At 46.1% G+C, this 27499-nt stretch overlaps 2 protein-coding genes and 1 long non-coding RNA gene across 5 annotated transcripts; 1 reads left to right on the top strand and 2 right to left on the bottom strand.

The window, feature by feature from the left end:
- Positions 1-42: 42 nt before the first annotated feature.
- On the top strand, positions 43-20111 carry LENG8 (leukocyte receptor cluster member 8). 3 transcript variants are annotated; one of them, XR_014518564.1, is made up of 15 exons: positions 43-1040; positions 4242-4419; positions 4969-5088; positions 5633-5746; positions 6391-6673; positions 7866-8019; positions 9401-9586; positions 9824-10165; positions 10738-10866; positions 11071-11359; positions 12030-12131; positions 13733-13801; positions 14971-15100; positions 15823-17973; positions 18019-20111. XR_014518564.1 is itself a non-coding variant. In XM_083471857.1 (15 exons), the coding sequence occupies exons 1-15, from the start codon at positions 1003-1005 to the stop codon at positions 18497-18499; spliced, it is 2505 nt and encodes an 834-aa protein (XP_083327983.1). In that variant the 5' UTR covers positions 43-1002; the 3' UTR covers positions 18500-20111. The 3 variants fall into 3 exon arrangements, 2 of the variants coding, with proteins under 2 accessions (XP_083327983.1, XP_083327982.1); XM_083471857.1 differs by having other exon boundaries at positions 15823-16030; positions 18337-20111; XM_083471856.1 differs by lacking the exon at positions 43-1040 and adding an exon at positions 1907-2119 and having other exon boundaries at positions 15823-16030; positions 18337-20111.
- LOC310691874 lies at positions 1497-1844 on the bottom strand. Its single transcript, XR_014518593.1, has 2 exons — positions 1737-1844; positions 1497-1653 (listed from the first exon to the last, which is right to left on the bottom strand). It is a non-coding gene; the product is annotated as an uncharacterized lncRNA (long non-coding RNA).
- LENG9 (leukocyte receptor cluster member 9) lies at positions 19712-26588 on the bottom strand. The gene is made up of 2 exons (XM_083471968.1): positions 26375-26588; positions 19712-22706 (listed from the first exon to the last, which is right to left on the bottom strand). Exon 2 carries the CDS (start codon positions 22684-22686, stop codon positions 21259-21261), a length of 1428 nt encoding a protein of 475 aa, XP_083328094.1. The 5' UTR covers positions 22687-22706; positions 26375-26588; the 3' UTR covers positions 19712-21258.
- Positions 26589-27499: the final 911 nt, after the last annotated feature.

The raw sequence follows: 27499 nt of genomic DNA, 5'->3' as shown, positions 1-27499 counted from the left end.
TCTTGCTCCCTCCCCGCCTCTTCCTGCTGAGCCGCCGGAAGGAAGAAAAGGCAGACGGAGGAGGAGACGGAGACGGAGGAGGCGGCGGGCGCCATTTTGGAAAAGCGAGAGGCTCCTTCTCCGGCTTTCTTGCCAGCGCAGAGACCCAGCGGCCTTGCAGCGCTTCCCGCCTCTCGCTGCGGCGCCGGAAAGAGAACAACGACGACAACAAAAACCCCCGAAAAGCCACCCCGCTTCGCCTCCCGTCGCCACCACAGCAGCGGCGAGGCCGAGAGAGCCACTTCCACCCTTTATTTTTTTCCTCCGCCCTGTTAGGCTGAGGGGAGAGAGGAAGGGGGGAGGGGGCGAGACCCGGATGAGGGAAGAAGCGGCCGACTGAGGGAGGCAGGACGAGGCCGAGCGGAGTCGGGGAGAGCGAGGTTGGCCTGCGGTGGGCAGGCCGGGAGGGGGACCCCTGAGTTTTGTGGGGGTCTCCCAGTTGGGAGGGGGCACAAGGGCAGGGGGTCTTTTTCGCCAGGGAAAGGAGGGGGCGTTGGTGGAGACTTGGGTGGGGCGGGGTAGGAGAGAAAATATTCTTAACTTGGGGTACCGTTTTCAAAAAACAGCCGGGGGTGCACAGGATATTAGACCCCGGGGTTGGGGCGGCAAGGAGGGCGCATCGTCCTCTGCAGACCACAGCTCCTCTTACTGGGAGGGGGCTTCAGAGGGAGATCCCCTGACCTTTCACTCTTGAGGATTTTGGCTTTTCGGGAGCCTCATTTCCTGCCCCCTCCTCTCGCCCTGTGCTGGGCGCCCTAGAAGTGGGCGTCGAGGGTGCCCAAGGGGCGTCCCCAGGTGGCGGCGGTTCCTCGAGCGGGATGTTCATCTCGCCCAGTTAACTTCCTTTGTTTGGCCTCTACTTCTGGAAAAGAAGAAGAAGAAGAAAAGGGGGCGGGCAGTCGCTCCAAGAGAAGGTCGCCGGGGGAAGGATTGGTTTCGGCTGACGGCTCCACGGACCTGAGGATGGCTGCCAATCTAGGCGACCAGCGTGCCTCGGAATGGTGATTGCAGCGGTTTATTTTAACTTGGTCGGTGGGGTGTCATTAAAGGAGAAATTTGGGGTGCGCCGAGTGGTTTTAAAATGCAGCAATGTTGCTGTGTGGCTGGAATACTACCAAGCCAGCTTTTCCAGGCTGTAACACAAGCTGTTATCTCTCTCAACCTAAAAGGGCTAGGAATTTGTTGCTGTTAAAAGATATTAACTCACCAGATGAGTGTGACTAAGGAAATAGGTTCGTTTCCAACATTGAAATTCCATGTGCCTAAAATTCAAACCCAGAGAAGAATTTACCTTCTCTCTCTCTCTCCCCCCCCCCCCCCATTCTCAGGAGGACTAGGGAAGACCCCTGCTGGAAACCTCTGAGTGCCACTGCTAGTTAGCACTGAGCTTGATGGGCCAGTGGTCTGGCTCAGTGTAAGGCTGTATTATAGGTTCAAGCATTGGGTGGAGGAGCAAATTGAGATCAGTTTTTATGGCTGGATAGGCTTGTGGAGGAAAGAAGAGATACTGATCAGAGCTCAGAAGGGGTTAGGGGTCTCATAGATGAAAGCTTGCAGCTATAACAGCTTTCTGGATGAAGGTAAAGTCTGAGGTCTTGGCTCAAAATTGTGGCCCTGGTTCTGCAGAATGAGAAATCAAGTTTAATCCCACAAAATTATGTGTCACATAACAGGAAATTGAAGTGAAACCCAAATACTGTGTACCAAATTTGCTGGCTAGCCAGTGCAGAAGAGATGCATTTGGCATAGATATTTTGACAAATTTTATGGTAACTGCCTGCTGTCATCTCATAGGGGAAGTGTGGATGTTAAGAAGAGATATAGGACCAGTGGCCAGCTATAACAGCAGTAGAGTTGTATTAAGGACACATCCCAAACTAAACATGTTTTTGAGACTTTGGTCATTGAGATCATAATTTCACCTTGTGACATCATAATGGCAATGATTTCACAAGTCTGCTGGTCTTGCAGAGTTGACTATAACAGGACATTCAGGAGGAAGGAAAGTGAGACCAGAGTGTCAAATGTATAGTACCTATCTTTTTCAGGCCTCTTCTTTTCCTTTAGTCATCAAATGTGGGTGAGTGTTGCATTTCCTCTGCAGAAAGTAGTCCCTGTGGCAATTAAAAAAAAAAGCTTTGTTATCATTTTCATTAAGTAAGGTTCTTTACGTTTTTGGGACAAATTCTGTTCTTGAGTTGTTTGTGTTTTCTTTCCTTTTAATCGTTGTTGTAACTATTCTTGAGAACTTGGTTATAGAGCAGCATATAAATTCCTGTACTAAATGAATGTTTTCTTTAAGTATTTCTAGACTACTTTTTGTGCCTGTGGGCCTTCAGAGCATCTAACAAATTTAGAAATGATTGAAAGTCAAATGCAAACAAACAAATCGAACAAACCAACAGCAGAAAAGCTGGCTTATTTTATTCTACTTTGGAGGCAAAGCTTGTCTCCCAAACTGTTGCTGGACTACAGCTTCCATCGTCTCTTACTATTGGTCATTCTGGTTTAGACTGATAGGAGTTGAAGTTCAGCAACATCTGGAAGACCATAGGTTAGCCACCCGCTTTCTAAATGAAAAAAGATCTAGTAGTGGTTTTGAGCAGGAAAAAAATAACATGGTTAAGGCAAGCTTCACAGCAACTTGCCCAGTTGCTAGGATTGCCAGTCGAATGGTTGGTTGTTGTCTGTTGGCAACTAGTTATTTGATCACAGTCAGATAAAGCCTAAGTTGGCACTATGTAGGAATCACCATTTATTATTGTGTCACCTATTAGCAAAGCCTGGGAGTGAGGGAGCTTACCCATGTTTAATCTGCCATAAGTGTAGCCATCTTCAAACAGGAACGTAGTCATCACTGGCAAAGGTAGCACCCATGGATCACCAGTAATTTCAACTTGTTTGTAGCAGAGACCAGTCTGCCTACTTTGTGTGATTGGCTGCCTGCTCTGTCACGCTCCTGTGTGAGAGAGGTCTAGAGTCTAGAAACTTGTTCACACTTATTGTGGAACCATAACCTATTAACTAATTTGTTCATGTAACTTAAGGTTTTTTTTTTTTGTTCTAATACAGTTATGTTTAAAAAATATATGCCCATTTTTTGCAAATACTTCACCAACCAGTTCACCTGGATCTTTTTGGACTGATCAAATGCCCAGCCTTACTTTGGGAAGCAAGAGTGGTTTCAAGGGAACCAAGTAGAAGGACACAAAACCTGGTGTGTTTGTGCGTAGGCTACAAATGGTCAACATAGAAATATGAGATTGCAGGCTAGTAGCTTTTATGGAGCTCATTTCAAGGTTGAGTTGAGAGTTGTCCTGAAAATAAAACAAAGACTTTGCCTGATCTTGCATAGTGATTATTTACAAGTAATCCTGGTTCAGATTAGGATATAAATTGTCTCAAATCCAAGAGGGGGGGGGAGCACAAGGCTTTCAGAAGGGAGGAAACAGCTGTCCTCCAGTGTCTGTTTTTTCTGCATTTGCTGCTTCAGTTATCAGTCCTTGAACTGGTCTGATGTCACAAAGGGCCTCTATCGGCCTTGTGAGTCAGCTACCTGGCTGCATGTGGTGCCTTCTGATGCCAGGGCCCTTTGGCCGCCGTTGATTTGAAGGGGCTTAAGTCAGCCTTGGTCTAAATTACTGAGAGTTTTGAACACAAAAGGGGAGCCTTTTTAGCCTCCATATATGGGCCACAACTACTGTCATCCTTAACTATTGGCTATGCTGGCTGAGGCTGGTGGGAATTGGGAGTTTGACAACAAATGGAATGCCACAGGTTCCCCCATCCTGGATCTAGAAGGCCTTAAACCTCAGTGTTGATGCTTCTGATGGGTGGCAATGTGCTATGAGCATCCTGTTCACACCTTCTGGATGCTGATCAATTGAATGGTTTCGGATGCTTTAGCTGGAAAGGAATAGCTTATAAGGTAGTACTGTGACATGAACCTAGTATAATTTACTTATGTGAGACTCTCTAGCTGTGAATATTGAGAGGATCTGGGTTCAAATGATACTGGCTCACTGGGTCGCCTTGAGCGTTCAGTCCTGTAAATTCAGAAAATGATCAAGGAATGGCAAACATAGAAACTGAGAACACTGCTCAATTAAATGCTTTATTATTATTATTAATAATAACAATGGGCTGTGTAATAACTGAGCCTGGAATTCACTAATCTTTCATCCCAATATGTCACCTTGTAGGGCTCCCCAGTACAATCTGGGCAACGGGAGCAGCAGAGAGAATGGAATGGAAGGCCCCATGCATGAGAACCCCGAATGGGAGAAGGCCCGTCAAGCACTAGCTAGCATTAGTAAGGCCAGTGCTGCTGCTGCCTCTGGCAATAACAAAGGTGCCACCAATGGACAGGCTAATGCACAGGTAAGAAGGTTTAATATTTCTTCAGCTGCCTGGAAAGGCATCTTGGAGTAATCCAAGAGGTTGCAGAATTGTTTGCCAGTTTTCATAGTGTGCAAGTCTGCTTTTGACAAACCTTTGGAAATGTAATCTTAACTTGCTAGCTGGAACTCTGCTCAGAAGCCAAAGGGGAGGCTTTGGCCAAGGCTCCACAGCCTAAAGCATGCAGTAACTGCATGGAAATGAGCATGAATGCTACGAGCGTTTTGTTGGCATGTATTCTATAGTGTGAAGAACAGATTCTTCTTGATTTGGGGAGGGTGTAGACTAGGCCAGGAGCCTCAGCTTTCTGGGACAGATTTGGTGTCTGCATTATTGGGACTTTGGATGCCTGGGTAGCATGATTGTATTACTGAACATACAGACAGACACACAACCAAACCTGTCATTCTGAAACTAAAGTAGTAAGATCCTGGAGTGATTGGACAGCTAGCCTAGCTCCTATGTCAACAAGGTCAAACAAATTCGCGAGCATCCTTTTATGATATACATTTGTGCTCTTTTCTTCTATAGTATGCAGCCCAACAAGGAGAATCCTTGCAACAGCAGCAGCAACAACAACAGCAGCAGCAGTACTACCAGTGGTACCAGCAGTACAACTACCTCTATCCCTATAATTACTATTACCCTATGGTAAGTAACAGCACCTGGCCAGCCTCCTAAGCTCCCTCCCAGAACGCCTGTTCTTCGTAACTCCATTTCTTTAGTCCAGAGACATCTTCAGCAAGGATCCTAGAATTTCGGAATTGGGGGGGGGGGGAGGCAGGAAGGGAAGGAAGTTCCCACCACATCAGTTGGGCTTCACCTATGCCCTCCCTTCATCCTGTACCAAATCAACAGGGTAATCGCAAAGCAAACTGCGAAGGTGTTCCACAGAAGCATAACTTGCTGCTGGAGCTGTTTATTTCTGCGGTTTCAAAGCAGTATCAAAGGAAAGAGGTCTTTGGATGTCAGCATGGATAGAAAGCTTGTTGAGTGAAACCCTTTGGTCTTGGAGGGCAGGAAAGGCAGGGCAAGAAAAAAAGCCCTCTGTTCAGTCAAGTGAGATTCTGGCCACCACTATGAACTGCCGTATAGAAGGCATGGGGAAGTGGCCAACTTTTATATTGCATGTGAAGTGCCGCCTTATGTTGAATATGTCTCTTCTGATATGATTACATGGCTTGCTCTCCCACAGAATGTCTACCCTGGGTATGGCTCTCCTGGACAATATGGTGTTCCAGGTTCTTACTCTTCCACAGCATCCCAGCAACCACCAGTTCCTGGACAGCATCAGGGAAACATGAACCAGGTAATGGATACCTAAACTCTATTTAGTTTCCCCCTAAGTAATTTCTCCAAATACTGTCTTATCTCTTACTGTAAAGAGCTATTTTAGCTGAAGATGGCTTGTGGATTACAGAAAGGCTGTTGGGTGATCTGTTCTTTCGCTGCCAATAGTAAACAGCTTCTCTGGAAAAGAGGGTGTTGCCTGTATTAAAGGCAGCAGGAAGAAATGAGCTTTAATTCTTTGCCTTCCCACATGTCTAGCCAAACTTCTTTTGGGTGTGATGCTACCATGGATGTGGGCAAGGCCAGCTCTGTATTGTGCTGTGCAGTTTGACAGTATGACTTGGGTTTTTTGGCTTTTCAGATTCTTGCTTCAGAAGTTTGCGGTGATGGTAGTTGATGACTGGGATGTGATGCAAAAGAAATACAGCACATAGAAACAATTCTGTGCAGCCAGGGGCTCAAAACAGATTCTGACTTTCCTTCCCAGTTCTGAGAGGGGATGAAAAAAGGGAGGCCGGGGTTCTAGGTTTTCAGGCAGAAGTGTGAAGCCATGGTGTATTTGACTCCTGCCTGATTTGAGGCCTTGCACCCTTAATGTTTACTGTCCATGAATGCGGCTTCCAGAGATGGTGATGGTGCCAATCGCCTTCCTTTTTCTCTCAGCCTCCAGTCCCAGGCATGGAAGATGGAGGGATGTCCTACCCAGGCCAACAGCAACAGATGCAAGTCCCCAATCCCCCGCAGTCCCCTATGCAACACCCCAGCCATCCTTCACAACATAGCAACCATCCCATGGGCTCTGGGGGGCAGCAGCAACAGGGGGGGCCTCCTGGAGGGCCGCACTGCCAGCAAAACCAGTCATCAAACCAGTACAACCAGCAGCAGCATTCCTACCAGGATGCCGCCAAGCCCAAGAAAGGACACCAGCTGTGGAACCGCATGAAACGTGAGTTTCTAAGGGCCAGGGTAGTAGTAGCAGCAGCAGCAAACATGGTGCCCTGCAGATGCTTTGGAAGGCTGCTTCCACCATCCCAGACCCCTGGCTCCACTAAGTGGGGCCGACAGAAGTTCTGGTCCACATCTTTTAGAGAGTTTTTGGCAACCCCTGCGCTGGGGGGGGGGACACTATCACCAGATTCACATCATAGGTTGAGGGAAGAGAGGATGCTGCAGACATGTGGATGCTGACCACTGCTCCTCTTTGCTGGGTGGTGAGTCCCCTTATGGAAAAGCCTAACGAAAGCTAAGAAAGTCAAGCCTTGTCAGTTGCTTGAAATGGTACTAGAAGCCACTGAATCCGGCCAAGAATTGTGAACGGTTGATAACATTTTAGTAAAGTTTTAATATATGGGCTTGGACTCTTGAGAAACACAAGCAGCTTCTTTTCTGCATGCATGCATATTGTTACATACCACCTTTCCTCCAAGGAGCTGAGAGTGATGAAAATGGTTCTCCCTCTTCCTGTTTTCCCCCCTCAAAGCAACCCTGTGAGATAGGTTAGGCTGCCAGTGATCTTCATAGGGATTTGAATCTAGGCTGTCTCCTGTCTTATTCCAACACTTTTTTAACCACTACAACACACTGGTTCTCATGCAGTGTGGATTTCCTACTGCAGCCCCTTGAATCTTCCAAAAAGCTGCTCTTTAGAGTTGGGAGCCTTCTAGACCCGCGTGGTTAGTGACGTGAGGGAGTTTGGAGGGGAGAATCAGAAAGATAGGGAACCACCTTGGGCAAGTTGAAGCCCTTCCCAGTGACCCAAAAAGCTCATTGGATCAACATTGAAATAGTTGCACTTAGGTGTTTGATGCAGTAAGTTCGCTGTGTTTTTACTCTTGTCTCACTGATTTCAATGGGAAGGAGATTTCTTTTTTCTTATAAAAGACCTGGCATCCAGTCCTGACGAGTTGGAGTGCTTACTGCATTTCCAAATAGTTAAAATACTCCTTTATTGCTGTGCTTTTACTCAAAGGAACTGCTGTTTCTCTCTAGTTTTACAGAGACGAATGGTACCACTTACTGTCTGTGGCCACAGTAACTAATAAGAGTCTCCCTTATGGCATTTTAAGTCTGTGCCTGAAGGAGGCTGAAGGCCAAATTCCAAAAAAGAATCACCACAAAACCCCTCTCTTTCCCAACAGAAGCACCTGGGTCTGGTGGTCTGAAATTCAACCTACCAAAACGTCCCTTTGTGGTAACAAATCAGAACTTCAACTCCTCAGAGCAACAGCAGCAGCAGCAACAACACAGCAACTTTGGTTCCCAGCAGAATTCTGAGAAACGCCACAATCACAGGTGTGCACAAGTTCCTCGGTTTTTCATATTTATGTTTGGGTGGTAGGCTCTCACACTTCTGGTAAGGGGAAGGAAACTGGGATGGTGGCAAGCAAATCTCTAGGTTGCAGAAATCCCCTTGCCTGTGGCTGTGCTTTCAGTGTGTGGGGGGGTGGGTTTAGTGTCAGTGATTGTTCCATATTTCTGGGAATACTTCACTTTCGTTTTTGCATGTTTCTAGCCTTCTAGTTCTAGGAAGAGAGAGGCTGGAAAGCACCTGGTTGCTTGGTTTCAGTGTAGGGTTTCTGGGAGCAAACATTCTTGCTGCCACTATAATTAAGATTGTGCACTGCTGAGTTTCTTGTAACCCAAGGTTTCTGATTAAGAACAGCAGCTGATGTTCAGCCTGTAGAAATGAAGCACCTTACTTACTTTGTATCTGTTCACGTCAATCCAGCCCAGATTATTAAATATACCAGAGATTTCCACATCATGGTCATATCTGGTCCCCATTTCACCAACTAGGATGCCATTATGCTAAGAGGGAAGCCTGGGAGCAGTGCTGCCTTTTGCTTGGCCACCGCTGCTCTTGGACTTTTACTATAGTGTCTCACTCAAATCCCTAAAGTTCTCACAGCACAGAGGTGTACATGCAAAGATGGGAATCTCTGGTCCGCAGCCTGAATGCAGCCCACTAGGCCTCTCATTCTGGCTTGCTGTACTTTCTCCCCACGCCCTGCCCCTCACTGAGCCTACTTCTGTCCCAACTAAGTTCTAGCAGCCACTGCCTCCTTCCTCATTGAGAAGCACTCCAGGCATGCTCTGTAGCCAGGTGTTCTTTGCAGCTAGTGATCACCTTTCAGTACTAAATGAGAAGATTGTTTAATGAGAAGATTGTTTCATTGATGAAGCCTCTAAAACATTCATTTCTTTCTGGAGGTTGGTCTATCCCCAGCTGATGCATTCATAGGAAGATGTGGCCTTCAAACTGTTGGTGAGGTAGTGTTGAAAGAGCTAAGTTCAGTGAATTTCAAAACAAGAGTTTGCCTCAGAAGAAATTACCATGCAATATAGATGAGTCTCTTTCATAAAAACTTTGAGCCGTGTTGGTAACGCTTCAGAGAGGCCATACCCTGAAGAGTGGCATGAGTCTTGGTGGGGTGTTTTCTTTCTGTTTCAGAATGCTGATTGCTGCTATGTTTGCCAGCCTAACACAGTTAGACGTAGTCTGAAGGTATATAATAAATAAGATGGTGTTTTCCCCAAACTTTTGCTTTTTCTCTGCCTCCCACTTAAACATGGCAAAAGCCTTCAAAGTGTACTTAAGGCCTAAAGAAAGGGCTTAGCCCGACTGAGAATATGTTTCTGGAGCCTTGAAATATAAATACATTTCTCCTTGCAGTTCTTCAACGGGGAAGCCAGAAGACTGGCCACCAGATATGAAGGAGTATGTCCAACGCTGCTTCACTGCCTGTGAGTCGGAAGAGGACAAGGACCGCACGGAGAAGCTGCTCAAGGAAGTTCTACAAGCCAGGCTGCAAGATGGCACTGCCTATACAATTGACTGGAGCAGAGAGCCACTTCCAGGGTAAGTAGCTGCAAGGCCAGGCAAGTTACATAGGATTTCTGATTTCAGACTTGGGAGCACTGATCTTAGTTGTTGCTAGTTTTGCTGTCGCTGCTATTCTGAGTGAGATCCAGGGCGTTTGGAGAGAGGCATGTTTGGGGGCCATGGTTTTTCATGGCAGATTTTCCTTGAAAGGTGCATGTGGGTAAATATTTGATTGCATCCAGAGCACTTATCAGTCCCATGCTTTCTCTGCAGCTTGGGCCGAGACAGCATGGCTGAAAGTCCCAAGAAGAAACAGCAGCGCTGGGAGGTGTCTTCTCTCCACTCACCACGGAACTCCATGCAGTCCAGCCTTTCCCAGCAGCAGCAGCAACAGCAGGTGCAGCAACAGCAGCGAAGTGGTGGTGGCAACTCTCAGCCACAGCGTGGAGGAGGTGGAGGGGGAACGGGGGCTGGTCGGACTCGCGGAAATGGCTTTCCCACCAAGTTCGGAAACCGCAATGTCTTCATGAAGGATAACAGTTCATCCTCAAGTGTTGATTCACGTTCCAGGTCACGTTCCTCGTCACGGTCTCCCAGCCGCCACTTCCGACGGAGGTAAGTAAAAGAAGCAAAATGGGAACAGAGACTGTTTCTTGGGCTCTCCCTAGAGAGCCAGTGTGGTGTAGTGGTTAAGAGCGGTAGTCTTGCAATCTGGGGAACCGGGTTCGCATCTCCGCTCCTCCACATGCAGCTGCTGGGTGACCTTGGGCCAGTCACACTTCTCTGAAGTCTCTCAGCCCCACTCACCTCACAGAGTGTTTGTTGTGGGGGAGGAAGGGAAAGGAGAATGTTAGCCGCTTTGAGACTCCTTCGGGTAGTGATAAAACGGATATCAAATCCAAACTCTTCTTAGTTTGCACCAGGTCATTAAGGCGTGTGTTGGTTAAGTGGCATATACTGAACATCAACAGAATTGTATTCGGTGTAAGAGCTAGAAAATTTAAAAGGAAAATTAGCTGGGCTAATTTGTAAACCAGGTTATTTTATGATTGTACAACAGCCTTAAGGTTCGCAAGAGCTAGTGGGGCAGGTGTAACATGAAGCCGATTACAATATAGGACCTTGTCTTGCATAGAAGAGTTAAGAGATGAAACACTTTAACTTTCCTTCTCCCTCTCTCAAAATAGTGATTCTGATTCAGACAGTTCCTATTCAGGCACTGAGTGTCGCTTGGGTGGCCGCAGGAACACCCAGAAGAACCGGGGTCGCGGAGGCCACATGGAACGAGGCCGGATGAGAGCTCAGCGGGGGAAAAGGTAGGATGGCTGGGTGGAAAACCAAAGTTCAACATATTCATTGGCTTCTTGCATGTGGTTTTTAGATTAGTGAGTGAAAGACCATGAGAGCAGGAGCAGCTGTGAGGGGTTGCTATGTTCTGTCTGATCCACAGAGGACCTGGGTATTTCCCATGAATAGCATTTCCTTCCTCAGGGGTGACCCTTTCATTTTGGTCTCTGCAGGCATGATCAGGGCCCTTCCAAGCGCAACCGGAAGCGCAACACCATGGACTATGAAGATCCTGAGAAAGAGTTCAAGAAGGAGCGGCGGGCAGCCCGCTTCCAGCATGCGAGCCTTTTCAAAAAACTGCGCCTGGAGCCCCTCATTTTGCAGATCAATAGCCTTGACAGCACTGGCTCTGATGGACTCGACTGGAACGAACTGAAAATTGTGGGCACCTGCCAGGAGATCACCAAACATTACCTGCGTCTCACTTGTGCACCGGACCCCTCTACTGTCCGGCCTGTGTCTGTGAGTAACCCTAGGCAGTGGGGTCTTCTCCAAGAACTTACCTTGTGCCTTCCTGCTGTTCCACCTGGACATATTACCTTTCTGTGTTCGCTTATGGGCAACGGTCACTGATAGAAAGATAAGGGGCAGCTGTTGTGCCTGCAGAAGCTTTTCCTAGTGCTCACAGGGGCTCCTCCCCTTTCTAAAATTAGGCTTGGAAGAAGCATTTTATTTTATTTTAGCTAATAGAGTAGGTTGTGATGTGTATGTATATGGTACAGGAGCCCACAGGCCAAAGAGTGGCAAATGGAAACATACAACATACTGATGGCAGGATGAGATTGACCAAGGTGCACATATTTTTTAAGGAGCAAAGTCCTGTTTTATTGAATAGGAACTGTGTTTACCAATAGCTGCCTTGATTATGATGGTTATTAATTTGAATGGAAAGTGCGAAATAAAAGTGCTATAATAAAGAAGCATGCTGGCCTGGGAATGGGGGAACCCTGTATTAAAACTCAGTGGTGCCAGGTGCTGCAGCCTTGTTAGCAATAGCCATTGCTTTCTCACTCAGCCACCACTCAGCATCCTACCCACTCCTATTCCAAAGGTGTTTCTCCAAGGCTGAGCAGCTTTGTCAGCTAATGCTTGGCAGAAGTCTCTTTAACTTAACCTTTTATTTTTCTCCCAGGTGCTTAAAAAATCATTGACCATGGTGAAATCTCACTGGAAAGAGAAGCAAGATTATGCATATGCTTGTGAACAGATGAAATCCATACGGCAAGATCTCACTGTAAGCTTTCCTGAGGCACTGAATGGCAAGAGTTGGTGAGGGTGGAGGGTTTTGCCATGACTGTAATAGACTTGGCTCTACAAGAGGTCTTCATCTATTGACTTGCTTCTTGCCAACAGAACTTGTAATTACCAGTTATTTTGGCAAGGGAATTGGTGCATTTGAATTCTCCATAACGGGTGCCATGTCTCCTGATTAGTACATGTGTATTTGTAGGTTTTTTGTGGGGGGGGTTTTGGTGCAAGCATGAAACCTGGTACCGAATACAGTTTGGTGTCCTGAGATTCTGCTTCTCTTTTTTATAAAACTAGATCTGGCAATGAAATTTTTAGTGAAATTATCAGAAACCAGAGGTGGAAAGAGCTTTCTGCAAATAGCTGGACTGTTGCTTGGGCCTTGGAAGTGTGCAATTTATGCAAGTCACAGAGGTCAACCCAATTCTGTGCAAGACAAGCTGTATTTCTGCAGTTCAATGTTTATGAGTGTTTCCCTGGTTCTGTACTTGGCCGTACCTTTACTTGTGTAAGGAACACTTAAATTAGGCAACTTTTTGTGTTCCTATGGCTTTTAAGACATGTGCCCTTTGTGAACTGCTGTGTTACTTTATGGGTTGAGCAGCTCTGACATAGGTGGAGCAACAGCTAATAGCAATTTATTCATGTTAGCCTTCTGCCATAGGCTGTTTTCTCGTTATTAAGTACTAAGAAAGGAAACAGCTGTTTGAAGCTATGTGAACAGCCAAGGTAAACTCCGAATGCCACTCTGGAAGCCCCCCAAGGTGACACAGGCCTGCCGCTTTCTATAATCATGTGGGAGCTGCTTTCACCAAAGGGCCTTGCATCACCTCTAGAGCTTCCACAGGAGCAGGTGGCATCAACAGTACAGTAAAGCTAGTCCAAAAAGGTCCAACTTTTTTTTTAAAAAAAAATAAATGTAGTTTTTGTAGCTTTCCAAGTTCTAACTTGGGTTGATGGTTACTTTTGGGGGCAGGGAGCGAAGGAGATAAATTATTTGGGGGAGCCATATTAGAGTTGTCAGCAGGAGGTACTGTAACAAAAGATAAAAGCTTTTAGAAAAGTTTTTTAAAATGCAAGTTTCATACAATGCAGCAGATTTAAAGGCTATTTTTAATGTAGGGTTTGGTACACCTTGGTCTTCTGCTGCTTGTGGCACAGATGATCTATATTATCTTTCGAGTTGTTTTTAAAATAACTGGGCTTTCGAGCTGGCTTGCTTCATTTGAGTTATCAGAACACTTTTATGCTTCTGATTTGGTTACTGCCCGTATCCGTAAATCAAGCAAGAACAAGGAAGGGACGATCAGGTTGGCATCAATGCCTTGTAGAAACTTCTATTTGCCAAGGGGCGGTGTTAGGAGAGCATTTTATGTATGGCCAACAAAGTCTCTCCACCCATTGCAGGAGGCTGGACGTGTCTCCTAAATTTGATAGCTTCAGAAGCAGCCTGCACTTCATTTATCCACGTATATTCCAAACCTTCCTTTCACTGTGGGAAAACAGAAAGGAATTCAGCCATTAATGAATATATAAATACTTACTGTCCTATAACTGCTTGCTAACCCTCTCTCTTGCCCTGCTTAGGTTCAGGGAATTCGTACAGAATTCACTGTGGAAGTCTATGAAACCCATGCCAGGATAGCACTGGAGAAGGTAAGAACCAATGGGATGTCACAGCTAGAATGGGGGAGATCCAGGTTCAGATCCTTCCTTGGTCATGAAGCTCGCTGGGTTATCTTGGGCCAACCACTGTCTTGTAGCTTAGCCTACCTCACAGGGTTGCTATGAGGAGAAAAGGTGGGAGAACCATGTACATAACCTTTAGGTGAAAGCAATCACCCAACCCAGAACTAATTAGCTTCAACAAGATGGCTTCATGGCATTTCTTCAAACCATGTCCCAGGAAATGTGTTGCTTGCCCTTCTCAGTAAAGAAGAGCTATAGTGGCTACCACCCTTTGTCAGATGCACCAAGGTATTCTCAAACTGGAGAATCCCTGCTTTTCCTTTTGCATTTTAGTAAGGGGAAAAAAATCAGTGTATGTCACTTTGTAACCGTGGAGAATTTTATAAATCTGCCTGTAGTTTCTTGCACCTATTTAAAAACAAGAAGATGCCTTGGGGAAGAACATAGGTGCCTTGTTCTCCTAGTTAATGTGTTGCCAGCTTAGTGCTCATGATTACACATTGTATCCTCGGAGACCTTCTCTGGCCCCCACAGGGTCCTATCCTCTGCTCCCTCACCCCAAAATCAGGTTTGAAATAAGCCTTAGTGAGCCAATAGAAGCCTTTTTCACATAGAATTGTGGGTCAGGGGGCAGGTGGGGGTTTACAGCTGGGGAGAGGAGAAATGTTGAGTAGGTGGGGTGCCCATGGCAGTCTCCAGTTTGCAGGTGTGCCCAAGATCCCCAAAACATTATAACCCCTGGTCTATCCTCTGCCTTTTTCCTATCTCCTTCACCTATCACATACTGATTGTTTCCCAGTTTGTTTCATAAAATATTAGTAAACTGAATTATATCTAGAACTTGCTGCATGCAGAACTTGAGGGAGGGAGGTGCAGGTGTGTCAGAGTTCCCAACGCAGGTAGCCCTTGTGGCACAAAGGTTTCTCTCTCTTATACTAGCCAGTTGAGAACCTGTGAGGATTAAGGGTCCATTCACACATTACACTGGAGGAGGGCGGTGCTAATTCAGGGAAGGCACAGAGCCTTTCTGGCTTGGTGAAGGGAGCACACGACTGCCAAGTTTGTATCTGGCTCTAGGAGCGGGAGGGGTGTGTGGCAACTTGAAACAGTTCCAATAATGGGAGTATTTTCTCTAGGGTGACCATGAGGAGTTCAACCAGTGCCAGACACAGCTGAAGTCACTCTATGCGGAGAACCTCCCTGGGAATGTTGGAGAATTCACTGCTTACCGCATCCTCTATTACATTTTCACAAAAAACTCAGGGGGTGAGTGCTGGGGCTGGGGAAGGGAGGCATGCATGGGAGGAGAGGAAGACCTGTATGGTCATAGCTTAATCTGAATTGACCCTGCAGCAGTTTTGTGGTGAGGCTGCCCATGTTACTTGTTAATTGCAATTAGAAAACCAATTCCTGTGCTTGGCTGTTTAGCACATTTTTCTTGAAGGGAAGGGGATGCAGGAGTCTCTGGTAGTTCAAGGCTAGTCTGCCGAGTTTCTCTGGCACTTGGGGATCCCTTTTTTGTGGCATTTTGCCTGTGGCATTTGTGTCCTTGTAGCCACTATGCCTGTAGGCAGAAGATGCAGTCACTACACATTGGACTGTAGTGTGAGACCCATAAAGAATTCCCAGCCCCCGTGCCTCTCTTTCCCACAGCCTGCCCCTGCAAAGGCTAGTGTTCTATGCCAGTCCTAGAAGGATGTCAAGCATATTGCTAAACCTGCTTTCAAAAGACTGTAAAGTAGATAAAGGCTCCAGACTATAGAGAAAGAAGAGCTTAAATTATTGACCAACTGTGTTAATAGACTGTGCCAAGCCAAGCAAGCTTAAATGTAGGCATAAATGCACTTACCTCTGTAAAACAAGAAAATCCTTAATGAAATATTTTTTTTTAAAAAAAAAGATAATGGGCATTTGAGAGCAAGCAAATGGGGGCGGGGAAGGTTATAGCATGAGAATGAGTCTTGATGACTCTGTTTTCTTCCCTCCAGACATCACTACAGAGCTGGCGTATTTGACGAAAGAGATGAAAGCGGACCCCTGTGTGGCACATGCGCTCGCCTTGCGGGCTGCCTGGGCCCTGTCCAATTACCACCGCTTCTTCTGCCTGTACCGCCAGGCACCCTGCATGTCCGGCTACCTCATTGACAAGTTTGCTGAGCGAGAGAGGAAAACGGCCCTCAAAGCCATGATCAAAACGTATGTGAAGTCAAACCAGACACTCCTGGGGTCAGGGCTGGGGGGATGACTCACACTTGCACCCTTCTCCTGCCTCTCCCCTCTGCCCCAACTCCCTTGTGGAGCAAAGAGGGAGACTTAAGTCCCCTGTAGCTAGAGGCGGGTAAAAGGGGGTTGTGTTTCTGCAACTGTAGCTTAGAGGGCCATGTCCTTCACAGGTAAGTAGGAAGATGGCTTAAGCCACCATTGATCCCTTGGGTTTTAAAGACCAGTTTGGCTGTGAAACACGGACCAGGTTGAGGACCCACCAGGGCTGTTTGGATTCACTTAAGAAACATAAACTTAACAGCTGAAGGAAGTACTCGTCTTATTTTTACTTGATTCCGGAAATACAGCATTCAGATTTTATTTGGGCACAAGAAGCAATAAATGGCCGTTGCCCCAGACAAAAAACAAAATTGGTGTATGGGAAAGAAATAATAATTACAGGAGCAAACCTGTGAGATTTAATTTTGTTGCTGCTGCTGCATCCCATACCTGAAGAGGGATGGAGGCAGGGTAAGGAATAGGACTGTCCCATGGCACAGTGCCTGCCCTGGTTCAGATAAAGAGAGCTGCACAAGAAGGCAGCCGCTTGCATAGCTATCATTTGTTGGAACTGGAAACTCTGGTCCTTACTTGGATGTGCATCTGAGCATGGATGCCAACAATCTACACACTGTTGCTTTGATTGGGATGCAGCCTTATTGCATCCTGATAGGAAAGAAAATCCGAGTGTGCATTGCACTGAAAAAGGGGCTTGCATAGATGGGTGGTATCTGTGTTCACATACGCTTTGCATGCTCCTTCAGTTTACACCACAAGCCTTTAAAGTGCCAGTGGGGTCTCTGTCTACAGGGATTTAATAAAATGGTTGTCAGGTCCAAAAGCTTACAAAGCACTGTGGTAATTAGTGGCAGTGGTAACTGCCCATTAGTCCAGAAGTGGCGCTGTGGTCTAAACCACTGAGCCTAGGGCTTGCCAATCAGAAGGTTGGCGGTTCGAATCCCCACTACGGGGTGAGCGCCCATTGTTCAGTCCCTGCTCCTGCCAACCTAGCAGTTTGAAAGCACGTCAAAGTGCCAGTAGATAAATAGGTTCCGCTCCGACGGGAAGTTAAACGGCGTTTCTGTGTGCTGCTCTGGTTCGCCAGAAGCAGCTTAGTCCTGCTGGCCACATGACCCGGAAGCTGTCTGCGGACAAACGCCGGCTCCCTCGGCCTATAGAGCGAGATGAGTGCCACAACCTCAGAGTCGTCCGCGACTGGACCTAACAGTCATGGGTACCTTTACCTTTACCCAAAAGATAGGAAGCAAAAATAAATGGAGGACTTACAAGGTGGCCGTGCCTAGTAAAAGATGCTAAGAGGGCAAAAATGCAGTGCAGCACTTGAGGGTAGAGCAGTTGCTTTGTCCTTATATATATTTTTAGGGAATTGAAGGAGCAAATTTTAATTATGTGCAAGGTTGTGAACGACTAATAGGATTCCTTAGAACAGCAAGTTAGTATGTTTTGTCATAGCATACTCTTTCCTGCCCCGTTTCCCAAGATCTCTTTCTGCAGTGTCACCCTTATGGTACAATATAAAGTCAATACTACATTGTTGTAGGAGAGTTCTCTGAAGTGGGTTTCTTCTCCCACTTGCTCCACAGGCACAGCTGTGTACATTTTCCTAAGCTCTTCCTTCCACTTGGAGGAGAGCCGATACCTGCCCAATGCCAGTCCTGACTATTCTGCATTTTCAGGATGTGTGGGCGCTTCATCACTAACTTGCTATTTATTTACCAGTACAGTCTGGATGACTCTTTCCTCCCTGCCTTGGGTGTAGCTAGTTGCCTCTCTGTATGTTTATTACCATTGCATTGGGGTGTAGGGGTAGGTTTAGTTTTTGTTTGTCATTCATAGCTTAGGACTTACTATAACCTGCAGGCCTCCTGAATGTGCTTCTGAGCAAGGATAGAATGCCTCAGTTATTGCATATCTTCGTAATTCTGTACACACACTCAACTTCATGCCAGCTGAACTCTGTCTCCTCTTCACAAATTAAGCAGCACATTGAAAGAAAGCCCATCCCACATGGACCCCTTCTTTTCAAACTCTCCTTAAAAACAACCACGAGGGCTAGGAGCTTAAATACGAAATGCTCTCAAGTGCAGTTTCTTCACGTTGCCAGGGTAGCTAACGGTAACTAATTGCATACTTAGGGGCAGGATTCTGCTTGTCGTCTTAGCCTGGATTTCATCTGCTGCCTTTTCCCATTCACCAGTGTCTCTTTTTATCTCCCTCAGTTTCCGCCCGGTGCTTCCAGTCTCCTACGTTGTGTCAGAGCTGGCCTTCGAGAGCGAGGAGGAGTGCCAAGCCTTCCTCGCAGCTCTGTCCCTTGTGTATACTAGTCCCGACGCCACCAAGATTGACTGCAAGCAGAGCTTGGCGGTCCTGGCCAATTTCTGAAAGTATAAGGCCCACTTCCCCGCCCTGCCCTGTTTTTAACCTATGTACATATGTATATATATTTATACATATATAAAACCAGATTCAGTTGGCTGCTGTGGGCATGCCGGAACCTAGCTGTGCTGCGCCTCTCCCGCTGTCCACGCCGCACACGGAGCGAAGAGGGGTAAGATCCAAGGACATCGGATGGCGTCTGAGACCACCAGGAACGGAGAAGAGCAGAGAGTTCAGTCTAACGATTGTGTTTTTTGCCAGCAGTGGGGTAGGGAGGTGCTGGGGAATACGTGAGCATCAGTTTATGATCATCTGTTTTTTTCTTCCCCTCGTGTCAAGATGCATGAGAGACCATAGCTGCAAGACCCCACCCATCACTCATTGGTCAGAAATGGCTGAGATAAAGGGTTGGGGAAAGAAACAGGGATCTCTAAGTGAATCACTGGGAGATGCGGAATTAACTGCTGTCTCCTTGTGTTGCCGTCCCTTCACCCTCACAAGAGTGTTCAGGAAGCTAGAATGATTTCTCCCTAAGCTACAGGGGATCCCTTTGTCCAGATTTTTCTAAAACCACACGAGTATCTTTACAGAGGCGTAATTTCATCTAGATTCCACCTGGGAAAGCACTTGAGAAGTCAGCAGTACATGAGAACTAACGGTTCCCTTGTGTAAATATGTGGAATGATGATTTTGTACAGAAGCTACAAGTTGTAAATAATGCTAGGAAAACTCTTTGTTTTCTAAGAGGAAAAAAAATATCTGTGCTTTTCTACTTTTATAATGATGAGTTTAACAGATGGTTTTCTCTGAAGATGAAAAATCCAGGTTGTTTTGTGTGCGCATTTTGTGTTCTCCATTGTGCTCCTCAAAAACTAACGCTGTCTCAGTTTTTTCCTCTTCCGAGCTACGGCCTGGCTCCAAAAGAGCATGAGAGGGAGAAAGAGAGATGCCACCTCTCCAGCCGATCAAAAAACCAGCCTGAGGGGGAAGAGCAAAGCAAAGCCTGCCTTGGCGTGTTTCCTACCAGTTTCAGTGACTTTTTCCTGTGCAGAGAATGCAAAAGACTTCTTTGTAAATTGCACCTCATTGTGGATGTGGCGACGTAAAGAGAATCAAATCAAGGCAGTAAGAAGGAACCACAGAGGAATTGAATCAACACACAAGATGATCCTTGCAATCTCCTCCTTTTCTATTGTGTTCCGGAGTTGTCATGCTCAGTTTTTTTTAATTGATTTATTTATTTTTCTCCCTCTGTCCTCAGTTCTTTACAGGTAAACTCAGAAAATGCACCACCCCATTTCCACTTTCCTTCCTTCACATTGTTTCAATTTTGTTTAAAGTTTTGAAAGATTGTCCAATTGTCTTTCTCCCTTCCCCATTTCTCTCTCTCTCCCCCTTCTTTCCCACCCTTAGTCTCTAGCCTTCTCATAATCCCTTCCCCACCCTCTCTCCTTTTCTCCTTTGCTCTAATTCCTCTTTTCTTTCTCTTTTTATTTTTGAACATGTGTAATTTTGGGATGTTTTGGCTTGGGCTGGATTTTTCAAAGATTCCTTTTTCCTTTACAGAAACCTCTGAATCTTTTTCCAACTGATTAAAGCAAATTTTTGAAAACAAAAATGTGCAAAATCTATGGTGTGTTGGTGTCTAAGATTGAACAGGGGGGCAGTCTAGGAACAGAGCACATGCAAAGGGAGATTCTATCTTGTTTTCATTTGCCCCTCAGAAAGTAACAGGCAAAAGGGTGTGTGATGTGTTTATAGCTTTGCTGACTTGCAAAAGCTACCATACAAAGTATTGGGACGGGAGAGAGGAGGAGGTTGTTAGAGGAACATAGGAGCCTACAGCCTTTCTGAGCTAGTCAGCTACAATGTTTGCAGATTTCCTCCTTACACGGTACAGGGACAGTGGCCTGCAATCCTTGCCATTTAGTCATGACAAACATCCATTGAAATCAGTACAACTAAAAGTGCACAGTTGAGTGACTTTCTTCTCAAAAGGTCTTGGTCATGACTAATGGTCAGAACAAGTTTATCTGCATTCCAAAGTCTTGCTTCATTTTGTTACCTAAGGGAGGAAAAAGGCCATGTCATCCAAAACACTTCCCTATTATATGTCCCAGTTGTCATCAAAGTTTGGTGTTCTCATTCACATGAAAGGTGTACCTCCCAGTACCCCAATGTACTTATGCTCTAGTCTACCAGATGTATCCTGCCTGAATAAATGGGGAAAGGACACCATAGTTCCTACTGTTGCCTCAAAATAGCTTAATGCAGTACGAGTATAATATCTGTGGTCTCTGAGCATCCCCCACCCCCCAGCCTTCCTCTTAAATCCCTTCTGTAGGTAGCCAGCCCAGGTTATTTAAAGCAAGGCTAGTTCACCATCTTAGCTGTGTTCCTGCTGTTCCCAATAATACAATTTACAGGGTTAGACCCCTTCTGTAGAGTGGATCTTGACTGCAAAGATGCTTACCTGCTGCTTGAGAACAGTTGCCTCAGCAGAGCCAGCTCAGCCATAAGGCAGGATGCTGCTTCCGCCTCAGATGCATGTCCCATCTGGCCCTCTGCCAGTGGCAGAGAAGTGCCACCACCATTGGCACAGATTTTGGACAAAACCTGTCCATTTGAGGGAAGATCTCACCTGAAATCAACACAATCTTGCCCAAAATCACCACCAGTGTTGAAAGGGCGTGTGGTAGCAGTAGCAGCATGACAAAACTTTGTTTCGCCTCGAGCAGAAGAACAAGAGACGCCACCCCTGCCTCTCAGTATAGATCTATTTTCAGAACCGTGGTGTAAAACCCATCAGTAGTCCTACCTTTTCCAACCTCACACAAACATAATGCCTCTACAGCCTGTGTTCCTAAGTCATTAACAGTTGGAATCCATGAGGAATCTGCTGGCAACCGTAGATCTGCCTTTGCCCGTGGGATCTTCACCATGGTCAAGTGGAACTTGTCTTTGTCCGGAGGAGGAATCACTGCCAAGCCCTTTTTGTTAAAGGCATCCTCCAAAGTCCGGGCCAGTGATCCCAGCCCAGGCGTAGGTGCTGGTGACAAGTTAAGCACACGAGAATGGAAAGCTTCAACCTTGTGGAAGGAGAGAAGCAAGGCGGGGGGCAGCAGGCGCTGGCTGTTGGCTTGCAGTTCCTGGAGTGCCGTAACAGCTTTGCAAATGTGTTCCGAGGTATCTAAGTGCAGCAGACACAGTGTGATGTGCAGAGTAGGCAAAGGGGTATAGAACTCTTCGAGGTCTGGCTGAACCTCAGAGAGGGCGCCTTGGAAGAGTTTCACAGCTTCCCAGGTCTCTCGACTGGTGACTCGGATAGCTATGAAATGGGTGGGACGCTGTTTGTGATGTGGAAGGTGTCCCACCTTCCTGCTCTGCAAAGCCGTGTTTTCCTCCTCTTCCACTATTGGGTCATTTTCCTTTGTGATGCTGAAGGCATCCAAATTATCCAGCTCATCCTGTCCGCCAACTGTCTCGGCCACCTGTTTTTCTCTGGCTGAACCATTGACTGCCTCTTCTCCGCTGCCTCTAGCTGCCCCTGATCCAACACCTCCCAGCCACTTTTCTCTGTCTCCATTTGAAGGATGGTCCTCAGCCTTTTCCTTAGTGGTTCTGGCTGCCTCGTCGACTTCCTTCATCACCTCCAAGATGGTTCTCCCACTTTCTGTGGACCCAAAGACTTCGTCTGTGCGGCTCACCTTGTCCCACACCACGCGAGTCTTGTATTTGAAATAGTGGATCCTATGTTTGGGGATAGCTAGCACGCCAGGCCCGGTTGAAGCCAGGTCCTCCCAGGAGAAAGCAGCAAAAGGCTCTTCCAATACCCCCAAGAACCGATCGAGGTAACCAATAGAAAAATGTTCAGCAGGCAGCTGGGGGTCCCAGAGGAGGCGAGAGATAACATCCTCCGCAGTCTTCATGGGGGGCTTCTTGCCTTGTGGAGAACGGCTGCGGTTGGATCCGCTGTCTTCTGAACGAGGAGCAGCTCCCATGTCACCAGGGTGACTGTTCCGGCAGCGGGAACCAAAGCGGCAACGACCTTCTAGGAAAAAGCGGCAAGGGAGGTTGATCTCGGCAAGGGATTGTTCAGCTGGAAGAGAATCGGGGGCCGCCAGTGGTTCCACAGGGGTATCAGAACAGAGGTCAGTGGGAGAGTCCTCAGGGGAGGGAACCAGTTCAGCCATAGCTAAAAATGGGAATCACTCTATGGAAGAAACAAAATTATTAAGAAGACGGAATTTTACTGTAACCAGTTCTCACATTGTTCCTGGGACAATATCAATAGTGGGTCATGAGGGTAGCTGTAAGGAATAATCAGAGCCTGGGAAGTGATATGCTGTGCCTGAAAAACGGGAGTGAGATGAGGGACCAAGTTTGCACAGGGTGGTACTGAAGAGCTGGAATTATGAACCAGGAAGTGTCTGGTTTAAATCCACCCGCCCCTGTGAGCACAACGAAGGCAATATTGGCATGCATTTACAGGCATGTTAGGTGGATAGCTGAGCAAATACATGTGAACTTTGAACACTAGGTGGGAAAGGAATGTGGTCAAACACATCAACTAAGATGAGGACAATTGGTTCTGTAGGATGTAGCAACCGGATAGCAATCTCTCTCCCTTAGTTGTATCTTATGAAATGTAGGGGCTTGAACCAGGAAGGGATTCTCTGCCTCAAAGTCACCACAACCACCTTCAAACAACAACACCTGGGGAGAGGCCTGTAACACTGAGGTCCAGCGCTGAGGGCCTTCTGGCGGTTCCCTCATTGCAAGAAGCAAAGCTACAGGGAACCAGGCAGAGGGCCTTTTCGGTAGTGGCGCCCGCCCTGTGGAACGCCCTCCCATCAGATGTCAAAATGATAAACGACTACCTGACATTCAGAAGACATCTTAAGGCAGCCCTGTTCAGGGAAGTTTTTAATGTATGATATTTTAGTGTTTTTTTGGTTTCTATGGAAGCGGCCCAGAGTGGCTGGGGAAACCCAGCCAGATGGGCGGGGTACAAATAATAAATTATTATTATAATATATATATATATATATCTCCAAAGCTGCTTACTTACAATTGGTATCAAAATAAAAGAGCAATATAATATGAGAGATGCTGCTAGTGGAGGTGATCTTGTCCATTGTGAAACAAGGTAACAACTCCATGCGGTTGGGTAATGTTTGCTCTTGTGCCCTTCCTGGAAAATACTGGTGGTGGTTGTTTAAAAGAAAAGAAAAAAGATGTGATGTGATGCACAGGGACAGAAGCACATGTGCGCATGCTCAGAATGGTAACAGTAGAGAGAGGGGCAAAATAACAGCCCTGAGACATACCAGCAAGGTGTGTTCATTGGTGTGCCTGGCAAGAGGCAGAATTGCAATGAAAAGAGAAACCGGGAATGTGTGAGATCACGGGTGAATAGCAGGGTCCATTTAGGCTAGTAGGGTGGAAAGCAAGGAAAGCAGCTGTAAACCAAGACAATGACAGGTGGAGCCAACTACAGTGGTACCTCAGGTTAAGTACTTAATTCATTCCGGAGGTCCGTTCTTAACCTGAAACTGTTCTTAACCTGAAGCACCACTTCAGCTAATGGGGCCTCCTGCTGCCACCACACCACCAGAGCACGATTTCTGTTCTCATCCTGAAGCAAAGTTCTTAACCCGAGGTAATATTTCTGGGTTAGCGGAGTCTGTAACCTGAAGTGTATGTAGCCTGAGGTACTACTGTAATTCAAGTCCCCCACACTCCTGCTTCTGTTCTACAAAAGGCAATACTGAAGGTGCAGGAGGAACAAACTTAAAGCCAGTGCCATGCCCTGGACTGTTTTTAAGGAAGAAAGAAGGCAAGTGGAGGCTGGCTGAGGGCAGACTGAGGTTGGTGGGTCAGAATAATAATAATAATAATAATAATAATAGTTTATTATTTATACCCCACACACCTGGCTGGCTTTCCCCAGCCACTCTGGGCGGTTCCCAACAGAATATTAAAAACACGATAAAACATCAAACATTAAACACTTCCCTAAACACGGCTGCTTTCAGATGTCTTCTAAAAGTCAGATTGTTGGGTTGAAAGAATGGCTACTTCTTGAGAATACAGACATTTTGGATTTGGAAGGTTTTAACAATGTATTCGGATGGCATGCATATATATGGTATGACAAGGTTAAAGCTCATAAAGCTTTTAAAAACCATATTGTTAGGAAAGCTCTATACAATGTTTGGATAAGATATAAAGATTTGTTGGAAAATAAAAACCCCAAGGTGGTTGTCACCGATGGAGGCGAAATCCGTGAAAAAGCTCAATATGGAGGCCAAATGGCCAAAATATTGGGAAATTTTGGAACAAGAGGGTGATAAATTGAAATTACAGAGTTATGAGAAATTGAAGCTTAAAGTACGAGATTGGCTCCATTATTACCAAATAATGGAGGTTTACAAACAGGACAGGAAAATTGGCTTTCAGGTGGAGAAAACAAAATTAGAAACAGAATTGTTAGAACCCAATACTAAGAATTTTTCAAGAATGTACAACTTGTTGCTGAAATGGAATATGCAAGATGAAATAGTTAAATCAGCTATGATTAAGTGGGCACAAGACATTGGTCATAACATCATGTTTGCCGACTGGGAACAGTTGTGGACCACCGGTATAAAATTTACGGCATGTAATGCCTTAAGAGAGAATATTATGAAAATGATTTCTAGGTGGTACATGACCCCAGTCAAGCTTGCAAAGATCTATCATTTGCCCGATAATAAATGTTGGAAATGTAAAGAAACTGAAGGTACTTTCTTTCACCTTTGGTGGACGTGTCCGAAGATTAAGGCCTTCTGGGAAATGATATATAATGAAATGAAAAAGGTACTTAAATGTACTTTTCCTAAGAAACCAGAGGCCTTTCTCTTGGGCATTGTCGGCCAATTGGTGCCAAAGAGGGACAGAACATTCTTTATGTATGCTACAACAGCAGCAAGAATACTCATAGCAAAGTATTGGAAGACACAAGATCTACCCACTTTGGAAGAGTGGCAGATGAAGGTGATTGACTACATGGGACTGGCTGAAATGACTGACAGAATCCGAGACCAGGGGAAAGAGACGGCGGAAGAAGATTGGAAGAAATTTAAAATTTATCTTAAGAAATATTGCAAAATTAATGAATGTTAAAATGTGGTTATATAAAGTAAGGGTTACAGCTGTTAAAGATTAAGTAAAAGACATGAAAAGGGAAAAACCGGATAAAATTAAGGGGAAGGATTTGCTGAAATAATTTTGGGAATTGGAATGCAGAAAGGGGAGGTATGGGGAAGTCGATGAAGTAAGTTTATGGAAAAAAAGGAGTTGAAATTATACGTGTTTGTTTGTCATTGTATGTATATTTTTGTATCGTGTGTATTGTATGTGTTTTTAAAACTTGTGAAAACTTAATAAATATTTATAAAAAATAAAAAATAAAAGTCAGATTGTTGTTTATTTTCTTGACATCTGGTGGGAGGGCATTTGCACTAAAAAAACCCACGCACGACCTTAATGCCCCGTTCGTCTGGAAGCCCTCTTAACGGAATGAAGCGAAGCATTTATGGGAAGCTCCTCCTGTATCGACTCAGCATGCGGCTCGCTGCTGTTGTTTATTTACTGCCTGCGCATCCCTCCCACGCGCTCAAGGTGGTCAACCTAAGCCCCCCCCCCCCGCTTAATTCTGCGAGGTAGGTTAGGCGGAAAGGCACTGATTGGCCCAGCGTCAACTGGTGAGTTTCATGGCCCAGTGGGAGGATTAGAACCCAGCTCTCGCAGCTCCTAAATCAACCCTCTTCTGAGCCTTAAGTTAAAAAAAGAAAAGAAACGGCAGGCGAGTTAAGGACGGGGCGAGACACCGCTTACCGTGGCCCGACAGACTTCCAGGGACTTCGTGGGCTGGGTGTGCCACTCCCCGACTCTGCTTCCAGGAACGACAGCTCAACGCCGCCGCCTCCTCGCGTGCAACGACAGAAGAAGGAAGCTCGCGATCCCACAATCCCTCTCTTTTGTTATTATTTCTTTTGCAAAGTGTTGCAACCATTTGCACCCACAGCCAGCAGAGGGCGAAGGCTTTCCTCCTTTGGCTTTTTATTTTTAAGACGCGCCGCGCAGGCTCGAATCCTTTCACCGGGGTTTAATTTGCGCTGGGACTCAAGCTTGGCGCGCAGAGGCGGCGGCGGGGGGGGGGGGGAGAAGGAAGGAAGGTGCCCCCGAGCATGGGCAGAGTGCCATTTCTTCAGCCCTGAGTAATTACGCGCAATTCCCACACTCAGGATAAAAACGTTTCACGAAGGTGGCAGGTGGTGTTCCCAGACCGGTTTCAGCCCTGGCACCTCCTGTATATTTGTTTGCTTTTAAAGAAAACACCACCGCCTTGAACCAAGTTGGCACAAGGAGTGGCAACGCACAAGGTGATAAAAGAGGGGCCATATGTCACACCCACTGAGGAGAGCCCCCTGGACCCTGTTGCCATGGAGGGTGGGCGCACTGAATGTGCCCCCCCCCCCCCGCCATCCCATGGAGCATTTCTTAACCAAAGGATCCTCCAACATGGACCAACTAGGCCGGAGCTAACCAAGTGATGCTCTCCAGATGTTGTTGGACTACAACTCCCATCAACCCCTTAGCCAGCATTGTAGTTCTGTCACTTTGTGGGGTGAGGGACGACCACGTTGGTTACCCCTGCTTTTCAGGCCTTGGCTGAAAATTAACGTCGATACCCAGGCCCAAAACAACTGCACCCATTTTGTTTTTTGTTTTTTTAAAAGATATTTATTAGAGTTTCCAATTTTTTACAAACAAAAGAAAAAACAAACATAAAAATATTAAAAACACTTAAATTTCACAACTTATTTTCTTGTGACTTATTTCCCCGACCTCCGCATACCTCCCCTTCTTGTATACCCAGTTTGAGTTGTTTATACAGCAAATCCTTATCTCAACATCTTAAATTATTGTAGCTTTAAATTCTTGCTTACAGAAAGAAAG

The sequence above is a fragment of the Podarcis liolepis genome (genome assembly GCF_965112155.1).
Source record: "Podarcis liolepis genome assembly, chromosome: 13".
In the NCBI taxonomy this organism is placed as follows: Eukaryota; Metazoa; Chordata; class Lepidosauria; order Squamata; family Lacertidae; genus Podarcis; species Podarcis liolepis.
This window is presented reverse-complemented; position numbering and strand designations above follow the sequence as displayed.